The following is an 11,481-nucleotide window of genomic DNA, read 5'->3' on the forward strand; positions in this document are numbered from 1 at the left end:
TTCTACAACCACGAGTATACCAAGAATCTATTTGCCAAAATATACACAGTGATCAAATCAGACTCATACCTCCTGTCAGTATTTTTCTCAAAATCAAACATCATATTTGATCAAATGCCTCTATACCAAGTACGAATACAACCATTTGAGGAGATTTGACGTTTCAACCTGATCTCCACGAACTCCAACTTGGCCACAAAAGTTATTGATACAAGAGTTCTGATGTTTTCAATCGACATCATTAACAAACCACAAAAGAAGGGTTGGAGATATAGAATTACACACAAGAAAGTGCTAATAAGATTATATACATGTATTCAGAAAGAGATATATGTTTAAGAAGAATCTACTTTCGACTTTTGCACTTGATCTGCGCCTGAGGATCCCACTGACTCTTCACACAAGTGTGACCAGAGCCAGAGGTCTAATATCTTTCAGCATCGTCTTCATTAACAAAAAACAAAAGAACGACAAGAGAAATACGAGTCCATCTTTGAAGAAAAGGGATGCCAGGAACCTGTGGGATAACGTAAGGCGCAAGGAGGACGATCATCACACCATAGAAGATCAGAGATATAATGGATATGAAGTTTATGAGCAAAGTGTTTTGCTTAACTGTAGCCTGCAAGGCAGAAACGAATGCCCATGACATGGAGAGTAGAGAAACGAAGAGTGATGGCAAAGCCAAATGAAAAGCTCTGTGAACGATTGCAGGATCCCCCAACTGTGCCTAAATCAGAGCAACTATTGCTACAATAGAGCTTTGCATCGCCAAGGTGTCTAATACCAGAAAAAAGAAGAGGGTGGAGTCATCGGCCAAAGTGGCCATACCCATGTTTGGAGCAGAGCTGTTAAAGCCACCAGGTATTGTAAAACCTGCAGCAAATGTAACAGTGGCTACAAGAGTTGCCACCAGCAGAAGAGCGTTGATATGGTCTTTGTATTTTTTAGCGTCTAGAGGCTCTGATCTGCTTCTTAGTGTCATTCCACTCGTCGGTAGCCAACCAACACTTTTCGGTGCGTAAACGCACAGCAGTACCATCAACGTCAATCTCTGTTATCCCAAGTAAGATAGAGACAAAGGCAATGAGCTCTATTTGGTTTGACATTGGAACAAAAAGGAATACATGGAAAAATAAATGTTATACACCTCCCGTAAAACGTAGTCAGGCTGTAGATTTAACTCTGCAATATCCAGAGGTCTCAATCCATCTTTGTTCTGTATATTCAGGATTTTTGTTTCGGTAGAAGCAAAGGCAGCAAGTTTATCAACAGTTCGACAGCGCCAATTTATGGTGGCTAGGTGCAAAGGTGCATTCCCATCCACATCTTGCTCCTCGATCAGATGATTCTCCGTATCAAGTCTCCTTATATAACCCAAAAGAAAAGATCCCACTTTCGCACTCTTTGCTGCAATGTGAAGCATGTTTTGACCTTGTTTGTTAACCAGCTCTTTCGAATCTGGACAACGTTTTAGAATCTCTTTCACAACTTTCAAATGACCTTTCTCTACAGCCATATGAATTGGAAAGGAACCATCTTTGTCGCATTCATAAACACTCTTTGTTGATCGATCTAATAGCTTACATATTCCTTTGTAATACCCCATGGATGCTCCAACAGAAAGACAAGTTCGCCCTTCTTCATCTCGCTCGTTGACAAGGCTCGGGTCATCATTAAGAATAACATTAAGAACATCTGCCCAAACAAGTAGTATTTCAATTAGTTTCTTCTAGCAAAGAACTTTTGAACAACTAAATTTGGAGACAGACCTGTATTTTTGGCCTTGAGGGCTGCGTGTAAAAGCGATTTTCTCCCTTCCAATTGTGAAGCTAAGGTAGAGGTTTTTCCTTGGATTTTATTACCAGGACGGTTCAACATCGCTCTCACAAGTGATACATTACCAGCTTCAACTGCCAAATACAAGGGAGATGTTCCATCTTTATTCGCAAGAAATGAGGCATGTTGGTCTGCATTCACTAGACAGGCAGCTGTCTCCATTTGGCGTGTTGATGCATCAGAAAATGAAATGCATCTGCTACGTCGCCAATGCATAATAAGGTGAGACAAGGATAGTTTTCTGATGCGCTCCTGATATCTCAAAAGCTAGGACAGAAATTATAGATTCATCAGACACATAGGTAAGCTGTTGGAGATAAGATTAGACGATCAAGATATTTGGTCTAAAACAAAGACGAGTAAGAGGCGGATCCTAATGCAACAAGGAATTCAACAAAGCATAGAAACATGGAACAAAATTAGTAAAGTCCATTGATATAGAAAATTTTGTAGCAAACTTTACGAGTGTCTTATTTCTTATACCCTAAACTTAAATTTGACTGATAAAAACAAAAGTCTTCATTCCTCACACAAATATGTTTTATCTTACATGGCTTACCTCTGCTTTTTCATGGAGGTCTTTCAAGGCCGCATGCAGAGGAGTATCTCCATCTATGTCCTTCAGAACATATATATTCAGTCTATCCCTATCTTCTTCAGGCACTCTAGGTGAAAAATATAATACAGAAGCAACAAGAGCCTTCACAACTGCTGAACGGCCAGCACGAGCGGCCACATGAAGCGGAATCTGATACTTCGAGTTTGGCTCCAATAAAAGACAAGGACATTCAGTGATTATGTTCTTCACTAGTTCAAGATGACCCGAAGCAGCAGCAAGGTGAAGAACAGAATCTCCGCCATCGCTCTTAAGACATGCCATTGGCGTTTCGTAGCTTTTCAACTTTTCCAGAAGCTCTATGTTCCCCGCTCTCATTGCGCTAAAGATCTCAGGATTCATCGGCACATATTCACCAGGGAGGTTGAAAAGATCCGAAAATCTGAGACTGGTAAGGAACTCTGGAACAGATTCGGTGTCAAGACACACAACCGTTGACCTATGTACCTGGATTGTATCTAGACGTGCTTCACAATAATCCATCTCAAACTTTAATCGTGACACAAATTGTTTGAAAAGAGGATTTTACTTTTCAGTTCCCCCACCAAGAGAAAAGTAAATGATTCCAAGAAGAGTGGCCAAAGAGAGACTTACCAAGTGAAAGAATGGGATAAGACAAGAGGATTTGCTTAAGCTTGTAGGGAGAGAGAGATAATATAAATTGATTCATTTATATAAAAACCCTTTGTTTGGAGATCACTGTGAGTGTGATGGTCACCTATAAATTAGTGGAAGGTCTTTCGAATTGTTTAAGAGGAAATAGTAAACGCAGGAATGGAGGTAAAGTCATTTTCAAAGAAGCCTCAAACCTGAGTACCTGACTTGTCACAACACGGCAATTCAAACAGGGAGTTTTGATATGACGTTTTGAAAATGTCCTGAAAACATATAAATAAAATAAAAGACCCGAGTTATATAATGTTAGTATATAACTAACGACTTTGAATTGCTGTTAGTTATAATGTTAGTTATAACTAACGACTTTGACTTTGAAGTCGTCGTCCCTAATAAAATATAATCTAAGTTCAACGGGAGAAAGTGACAACCTGCAGTTTGACGGAGACGATGCCGGTTTAAGCGGAGAAGCTTCTGGCGTGGCACGGAGAAGATGTGAACGAACCATTCCTTTGGAAGAAAAGATAGGAGCGAGTGGCATCGTTGGTAGACTATTTGTTGCAAGATGGTGGTTTAGGGTTCACATTCGATCAGCATGGTATTACCATTGAAATCCTTCCCTCCCAGCAAAAGAGTCGATTCAGATTCATACTTAGGATCTGAGTTAGTATACTCTTTTCGTCCATTTTATAAAACCAAAGTCAGTGTAGAAACAGAGTGAAGGTAATTTGTTTATTATATTATGAAAAAAATAAAAATTTATTGAAATTGCATTGACTTATGTAAATCAAGCCACCATCTTTTTGTTTTGCCGTCTAATTTTATTTGTATTAAAACCAATGTCTGAACTCTGAAAGTCAAGAAACAAAACAGAACAACAAAACCTCAAAAATCAAGCCACCATCTACCGAATCTATATACAAACTCATGAACGTTAAGCAACTCCGATTTGTTTCTAACACAAAATGTATGTTTCTTTGTTTATGTTTTCTCACATATGAAAAACTGAACAGTAGCACCAAGCTGGCGATAAGAAATCCCAAAACAAGAGAAGACACAGAGCCAAACTCTTAGTCGGTTTCTATCAACCAAGATTCAAAGGTCAAACCGACAAACTGATCGAGAAAAGGTAATGTTGTAGTGGGAAATTAGAAATACCTCTCAAAAGATGTAGTGGGGTTGGGATTTAGTTCGGCGATATCCAGAGCTGTCAAGCCGCTATTATTTTGCTGTCTAGCCACCAAAACTGGCACCCTAAAGTTGTGAGTATGTTTTCTTGGGACCATCATAGAGGTGACCTGAAAAAACCAAACTATAATGGTTCCACAGCTTTAGATGTAGTAGAACATTGATTGGAGCTACGTGTTTCAACAGGTAATATGACAAAGATGTTACCCCAATATTACCTTGTATACAGCGATTGACTTGGATGGCTTTGATCAATGCTGGTGCACCAAGAAGTTCCAGTCCAGTTTCAGAAAGTCTTAGATCATTCAAGCCAGAAGGTGGAAAGTACAAAGATCATGTCAATTCTTCCGTTTATTGGTTGCAACTCTTGTAACCACCATGACTTTTACTGCAGGATTCACATTACCAGGTGGTCACAAAGGCTCTGTTCCCAACTTGGGAATGGCCACTTTGGCTCAGAAAACAGCTTTCCAATTCTTTCTTGTATGTGACATATTGGCGATGTATTCCTCTATCATGACAATAGTATCTTTCTCTCAACTCAAAAGCCTTCAACATCGCACTTCCAGTTCTTTTCGCTTACATCAATGTCAATAGCGTTTATGGCAATGTATCTTGCAGTAAGCGACCTCCCTTTGCGTGGTTAATGGTGACATCTTCCTGTTGGTTTTGATGCTGCTCCTTGTTCCCTATTCGTCTCCATATAAGTCATACCCAACTCTTCTGTTGGTGCAGGAACTAGTTGATTTACGGAATCAACATCTTCCTTCGACATATTCTGTACTAAAGAATTCAGGCTTCTTGATAGTGCTGCAAAGAGCAACAATTATGTCAATGCAGCAACAGATGAATGAAGACACATCAGAGCTAGTCATAGAGGCTTCAGACCATAATGGCTAATTAAATATCTTTCTTCGCCGTTAAAGGAAAATTGAGTTCTCTACATAGCTTCATTGATTACCACAATAGAAAGTAAGAGAATAACACCACTGTAACAAAAAGTTGAAAGTATTTATTAGTCAACATAAGAATACACTTTGCAACTCATGGGAGACATGTTAGGAAGCAAGATACAATGTGGTTTTTAAGGCAAACTTCCCGAAACCAATTTAACTACTACCAGCACCGCATAATTCAAACTCAAGCTAAAACATCATGAGACAAGGGAATTCAGGAATTTTCAAGTCTTGATCTTCTTAACCAAGAAATGACCAACGAAAAACTCGTGACGAGCATTCCCCATCAGTGCCATCCCTCCAGTATGCAAAGGAAACCAACATTGAAAAGGGAAACCGCAAAAAGTAGCGAAAAAATAGCGGACTAAAAGTATAAGGCGAAGCGTAAGGGATGATGAGCAGAAGTAGAGCCATGAGATAGAAACCGCCTGAGGCCAAGACAAATATGGCAAGCCAATAATGATGTCCCAAGACCAGGTATAAGCCTGCAACAAAAGCCAAAGACATGGCGATAATAGAAAACCCCAGGAGTGGCACAATAAACTTGAAGGTGGTCAGCATGCATTTTAGGTCAGCCAATTGTGTCCCTATAAGAGCAACTGTCGATATAACAGCAGTATATACGGCAATGCTATTGCAGATGACAAAAGCATGAAATGCAGATTCTTCGTAAGAATGTTTGACATTTGACTTGAACTCTGTGCTGTTGTAACCTAGTGGCACACTCAAGCCTGCAGCAAAAGCCATTGTAGCCACTAGTGTTGCCACCACAAGGAGAGTGTTTACTCTATCCTTGTGAATTTTTAGGATTAAGTCCTCATCTGTTGTCAGACCAGGGATGTCTGCTCTCAGATGAACTCGTGGAGCTCTAGTGGTACCAGCAGCCACCAATGCCATCCATATCAACCACTGTAAATGGGTATAACATAGAATATGTTCAGTGATGTCAACAGCTTCATATAAATGAGTACAAATATATCCAATGCCGTACAAAAGCAGGCCAAACCTCTTGGAGTGAAGGAATCGTCGCCATATGATCCTCAGCTGCATCTAAAGCGGTGAACCCTTTGTAATTCAGTATTTTTAAGTCAACTCTTCTATCATGTATGAAGAGACTTACAACCTTGGGATGAGAATTACTGCTGGCTAAATGTAACGGTGTGTTTCCTTCTATGTCTTGTTCATTGATTAACCTTTTGACGTCAGATTTTCTGAGCAGATAGCCAACAGCTCGTGCATTCCCGCTTTTAGCAGCGACATGAAGAACGTTTTGACCCTGTGAGTTAAGCATTTCTATTGTGTCTGGGTGGTGTTTTAAGATCACCTTGAGAGCTGAGGTGCACCTAGCACTGCAGGCTGAGTGGATGGGGAAAGAACCATCTTCATTCTTAATGTAAGCAACCTGTGTAGAACTTGCAAATCTGGTTAGCATATGCTGCACTCCAATGTCATAACCAATGGATGCTGCAGTGGCAAGTGGAGTTCTTCCATCTTCATCCCTCGATTCTACCAGATCTGAGTCACTCTCTAATACAGCTGTCAATATATCTGCCTTGACATTAAAAAACAAATGAATACAAAGGATCTTTAACATTTTTTCATAGGAGAAAGATGAAATTTACTGGATCAAAATGTACAAAACTGACCAAGATTCTGGCTTTTCACTGCAGCACACAAAACGGATTTCCCAACAAAGCTTGCATCCAAACCCCGTAACATATGCTCCACAAGTGAAACATATCCAGCTTCAGCTGCCATATACAGTGGAGATACATCCTCCTTGTCCAGAAGAAAGCAAGTGCTACGATCTTCACGAACAAGTTGCAAAGAAACAGATACATGGTTTCCTTTCAGGGAGAGGTGCAATGCAGTATTCCCATCATTGTTGGAAACTCTGAAAATGTTTCCAATTACCATTTGCTCTGATCCAATCACCATAGTTATATCTTGCGGAAGCTGCCTTAGGCAATCAATAAGAAGGCCAACTATCAACTTGTGTCCTGCAGCAGCTGCTACATGGAGAGCAAGGTCTCCCTTGTAGTTTCGTCTCACCAAAAGAGTCTGATAATGAGAGAAACTTGGGACGAAGTTGCAATTTAAGCCACGTTTCCAATTTCTAAGAATGTTTAGCTCATAGGCAAGGATACGCCGCACTAGGTGGTCATGACCATAAATAGCTGCAAGATGCAGAATCGTATTCCCCTGAAAAGTGACCTGATCAAGAACAGGAATTTCATTCTCCTCCATAACCTTTTCAAACTCTTGAACCTTACCCATAACCACTGCCCTATAAGTCTCAGGATCCATAGATGTAATAAAGTGATCTTACTATTCAAACTTGTGTTATAGGTCTTCTTCTCAAGGATGCAGAGAGCTGTATGCTTGTGACTTTGAAACTCTGGGACTCTTCAAGAAGCACGATGACATTCATATTCATAGTACATAGTTACAGATTATCTTATTCAAATACCAATCTAAATTCTCTGAGAACGTGAATAGTGTAAGAATCTTGGACTAGTCGGCTGTTCATGCTTTGGATAGTTTACAAATTAAATAACAAATATGTAACATGCAATTTTGGGAAGTGGGAACGAAGTAGACTTAAACTATTCAGGAAAAAAAAAATTCTCTATTATTGAACAAAGTAGACTTAAAAAAAACATTTCAATCAGATGGAGAAAGCTTGTGGTGATGATAGGTCCCGCTTACTCAGGAAGATTTCAACGGAAAGCAAGGTAATAGTCTAGACTCTAGAATGGATCTTCTTCAGCTGCTCCTAGATTGACGATCTCATACTCGCATATCCAGAAACCATCCTACTCTCCCTTTGATTTTGATCCTCGGTGCTTTAGCCGTTCGAGAAAGAGAGCAATTTTCACTTCCGGTCTCGTATTCTTCGGGATCTCGGACTCAATCATCGGGAACAAGGCGACTTCCGCCGACTGATGAAGAACGAGTCTCGGACATCTGAAGAAATCAGGTAAATCGGAGGATGTTAAATTTTCGTCGTACGGAAAGAACTCCATTTTAATTTTAGTCTTAGACGTTAAGATTTTGGGCCCTTGAGAATTTTGAGTGTTTTTTATTTGGGCCTTTTTTTTCTTCAAAGCATTGCTAAAAACGACGGCGTATTGACAAGCATATGTGATTAAAAAAATCCAAAACTTCACAATCTAGTTTGGCTTATTTATGATTCTATGTTATGTTAAATGTATAAAAAGCTTATGTGTGCAACTCTCCAACGAGATACATCGGAAAGAATATAAAGGGCGGAGGTGATCGGTTCAGGCTTCAGACTGTGGAGTTATTGGGGGTTTGCTAGTAGTGGGCTTTTAGGACCCAATCATTTATAAAGCCCAGTTAGTTTTCCACTAGTACGTTATCGTACAAGGCTAACTCCGTTTAGTCAATTAATCGTTTTGTTGTTCTATGCAGCAAATCCCTGTTAAAAATCGCTCACGCTTTGCAACAATACGATGTGATGTCGTCTGCAACATACTTCGTCGTTTCGTGTTGTCTTTGTGTGAAATTTTTTATTGTGAGACTAATTATTTCAGTAAGCCATTGCATGCTTTATCAAATTTTCAAGTTGTATTTTAAAAAAATTTTAGCTAGTTGGAATAATGTAATTAGAAATCACTCAATTTCCAAGTAGCCTTTCGTATACAACAAAAGGTGCGTGGAGAGATTCAATAATGGCGCTATCGATTAAAATTAAACTGGCCATAATTTTCTTTTCATATTGACGAAAACAGAAAGGGACGTGTAGACATTCCTGAACCTGAGCTTATAAGAATTATTATTTCGTATCTTTTAATCTACGTGCTAAGCAAATTCAGTGGAAAAGCTACAAAACTGTTTTTTTTTTTCATAAACAGCAAGCTAGGAATATTTTCAGGAGTGGGATTTTCAATGGGAAGGCCGGATGTGCACTTGGATCGACGAGTAGCAGAAAACCATCAGGCAATACCAAGAAACAATGTCAGATCCACACCATCTCTCGATTTGTCCACTCTCTTCGACGAAACCAGTGAAACTAAGCCGATGGATCCAAAGACGATGGCTGCAGTAAGAGCAGGTAAGGAAAATTACCTGAGAAGTAATAACAGTTACATTAGTGTTGCTCCAACCTTAGTGAACGACCGTGGAAATACAATACTTCATCTTGCTGCTTCATCGGGTCACGTAAGCCTTGTGCGTTATATAATCCAGAAATGCCCAGGTTTGCTACTGAAGTCAAATATGATGGGAGAAGTTGCTCTCCATTTGGCAGCAGAAGCAGGCCATCTAGATGTTGTATGGAATCTAATTGATTTCATAAATGATATATCTTGTACTAACCTTCCTGTTGCAAAAAGGATATATTTTGCTAAGAACAAAAACCAAGACACTGCTTTGCATGTTGCTTTGAAAGGGAAACATGAGGTGGTCGCTTCCTATTTGGTCTCTGCAGCGAAATCTTTGTCTTTTGTTGCAAACAGAGATGGGTTTTCTCCCTTGTATCTTGCTATTGAAGCTGGACATACAAGTCTTGTGACAACAATGTGTCACGGAACAAATGAATTAAGTTCAAAGGTTGGAGGAAGATCCATTGTACATGCAGCATTGAAGGCTAATAGGAAAGGTTTGTTGTTAACTTCTACTAAACATATTTACACTAAATTGTAAGTTCTTGTTCATGCTACGTTTAATCCCAAAATAATTTCTTCAATAGATATCCTTGATGCTTTACTTAGCAAAGATGCAAGTCTTATCAACTTGAGAGATGAAGGAAGGACTTCTCTTTCTTTTGGAGCATCCATAGGATATTATCAAGGGTTTTCCTATCTTTTCGACAAAAATCGAGACAAGGTTTATGTCAGCGATGATGATGGCTTATTTCCAACTCATATGGCGGCCAAGTATGGTCATGTTCAAATTCTTGAGGAAATTCTTAAGCATTGTCCAGAGGCAATTGAGTTGCTTGATAGAGACGGTCAAAATATTCTTCACCTTGCGGCAAAGTATGGGAAACTCAAAGTCATCAAGTTTATCCTAAGCTGTTGTAAGGATAAGAACAAGAAAAAGTTGATTAATGAACAAGATGTGAATGGAAACACACCGTTGCATCTAGCCACCATAAACTGGCACCCTAAAGTTGTGAGTATGTTTACTTGGGACCATAGAGTTGACCTGAAAAAAAGAAACTACATTGGTTTCACAGCTTTAGATGTTGCTGAGGAGAACATTGATTCGAGCTACATAGTTCACCAGGTAATGTGACAAGATGTCTCTCCCTATGAGGGCTGTCTCAACTTATTTGAAGGTTATAGTAAAACCATTAATCAATTTGAAAATTCTAGTTGCACATGCTAAAAGTCGTTTTTGCTCCTAATATTACTTTGTATAAACTTTTCCATAATAATCCTTATGTGTGTATATACAGAGATTGACTTGGATGGCTTTGATCAATGCTGGTGCACCAAAAAGTTCTACTCCAATTACAGAAAATCTTAGATCATTCAAGAAGCCAGATGGTGGAAAGTACAAAGATCGAGTCAATACTCTTATGTTGGTTGCAACTCTAGTAGCCACTATGACTTTCACTGCAGGATTCACATTACCTGGTGGGTACAACGACTCTTTTCCCCACTTGGGAATGGCCGTTTTGGCCAAGAGAACGGCTTTTCAAGTCTTTCTTGTATGCGACACATTGGCAATGTACTCTTCTATCATAACAATAGTTGCTCTCATTTGGGCACAACTCGGTGATCTTTCTATCATACTCAAAGCCTTCAACATAGCACTTCCATTTCTCGGACTTGCTCTTACATCAATGTCAATAGCATTTATGGCTGGCACGTATGTTGCGGTAAGCCATCTCCCCTTGCTTGGTTATTTCGTTTTGGGTATTGGAATCATCTTCCTATTGGTTTTGTTGCTGCTCCTTGTTCCTTATGTGTCTCCATATGCTCATGCCCAACCCCTTCTTCGACACATTTTCTACTATCCCTATTTCCTTAAGCTTTTGGCTGCTGGTGACAACAAAAATATTGTTGATGTGTACACTGCATCAGATGAATGAAGTTATAGCTTTCTGTTTTTCTAATAAAATTGTAACCATGTATATTTTATTCTGGATGTTAACGTGTTAATCGATAAATACCCATAGTTCAGGACTTAAGGTTACAGACGCTTCAAAGTCCAAACCATAGCGGCTAATTTAATATTTCTTTGCTATTGAAGGAAAAGAGTATTCCTCCATGGTCTAATGGCACCGATGGTCTT

The 11,481-nt window shown here is 39.4% G+C and overlaps 4 protein-coding genes across 11 annotated transcripts; 2 read left to right on the forward strand and 2 right to left on the reverse strand.

Moving 5' to 3' along the window:
* Positions 1 to 176: 176 nt before the first annotated feature.
* AT4G03480 (Ankyrin repeat family protein) lies at positions 177 to 3,578 on the reverse strand (the record flags this gene model as incomplete). Of its 2 annotated transcripts, none has more annotated exons than NM_116586.6 (7): positions 177 to 1,054; positions 1,151 to 1,698; positions 1,773 to 2,106; positions 2,390 to 2,922; positions 3,138 to 3,173; positions 3,273 to 3,333; positions 3,435 to 3,578. In NM_116586.6, 7 exons carry the CDS (start codon positions 3,576 to 3,578, stop codon positions 731 to 733), a joined length of 1,980 nt encoding a protein of 659 aa, NP_192257.5. The 2 variants fall into 2 exon arrangements, with proteins under 2 accessions (NP_192257.5, NP_001329132.1); NM_001340456.1 differs by having other exon boundaries at positions 731 to 1,054; positions 2,399 to 2,922.
* A 304-nt stretch (positions 3,579 to 3,882) lies between these two features.
* On the reverse strand, positions 3,883 to 8,866 carry AT4G03490 (Ankyrin repeat family protein; the record flags this gene model as incomplete). Of its 5 annotated transcripts, NM_001203740.1 has the most annotated exons (8): positions 3,883 to 4,151; positions 4,229 to 4,368; positions 4,466 to 4,515; positions 4,723 to 4,836; positions 4,973 to 5,068; positions 5,580 to 6,123; positions 6,335 to 6,762; positions 6,861 to 7,491. In NM_001203740.1, 8 exons carry the CDS (start codon positions 7,459 to 7,461, stop codon positions 4,052 to 4,054), a joined length of 2,073 nt encoding a protein of 690 aa, NP_001190669.1. The 5 variants fall into 5 exon arrangements, with proteins under 5 accessions (NP_001190669.1, NP_192258.5, NP_001328102.1 ...); NM_116587.6 differs by lacking the exon at positions 4,723 to 4,836 and having other exon boundaries at positions 3,930 to 4,151; NM_001340457.1 differs by lacking the exon at positions 4,723 to 4,836 and having other exon boundaries at positions 4,052 to 4,151; positions 6,221 to 6,762; positions 6,861 to 7,638.
* On the forward strand, positions 4,222 to 5,158 carry AT4G03495 (uncharacterized protein; the record flags this gene model as incomplete). The annotated part of the gene is made up of 4 exons (NM_001340460.1): positions 4,222 to 4,332; positions 4,445 to 4,575; positions 4,653 to 4,741; positions 4,994 to 5,158. The coding sequence occupies exons 2-4, from the start codon at positions 4,500 to 4,502 to the stop codon at positions 5,156 to 5,158; spliced, it is 330 nt and encodes a 109-aa protein (NP_001328099.1). The 5' UTR covers positions 4,222 to 4,332; positions 4,445 to 4,499.
* Positions 7,799 to 11,411, forward strand: AT4G03500 (Ankyrin repeat family protein; the record flags this gene model as incomplete). 3 transcript variants are annotated; one of them, NM_116588.2, is made up of 4 exons in its annotated part: positions 7,799 to 8,194; positions 9,093 to 9,838; positions 9,929 to 10,467; positions 10,640 to 11,278. In NM_116588.2, the coding sequence occupies exons 1-4, from the start codon at positions 8,160 to 8,162 to the stop codon at positions 11,276 to 11,278; spliced, it is 1,959 nt and encodes a 652-aa protein (NP_192259.1). In that variant the 5' UTR covers positions 7,799 to 8,159. The 3 variants fall into 3 exon arrangements, with proteins under 3 accessions (NP_192259.1, NP_001328395.1, NP_001328394.1); NM_001340461.1 differs by having other exon boundaries at positions 9,113 to 9,838; NM_001340462.1 differs by lacking the exon at positions 7,799 to 8,194 and having other exon boundaries at positions 9,045 to 9,838; positions 10,640 to 11,411.
* Positions 11,412 to 11,481: the final 70 nt, after the last annotated feature.

This window comes from Arabidopsis thaliana, chromosome 4 (assembly GCF_000001735.4).
Source record: "Arabidopsis thaliana chromosome 4, partial sequence".
NCBI classification, from domain to species: Eukaryota; Viridiplantae; Streptophyta; class Magnoliopsida; order Brassicales; family Brassicaceae; genus Arabidopsis; species Arabidopsis thaliana.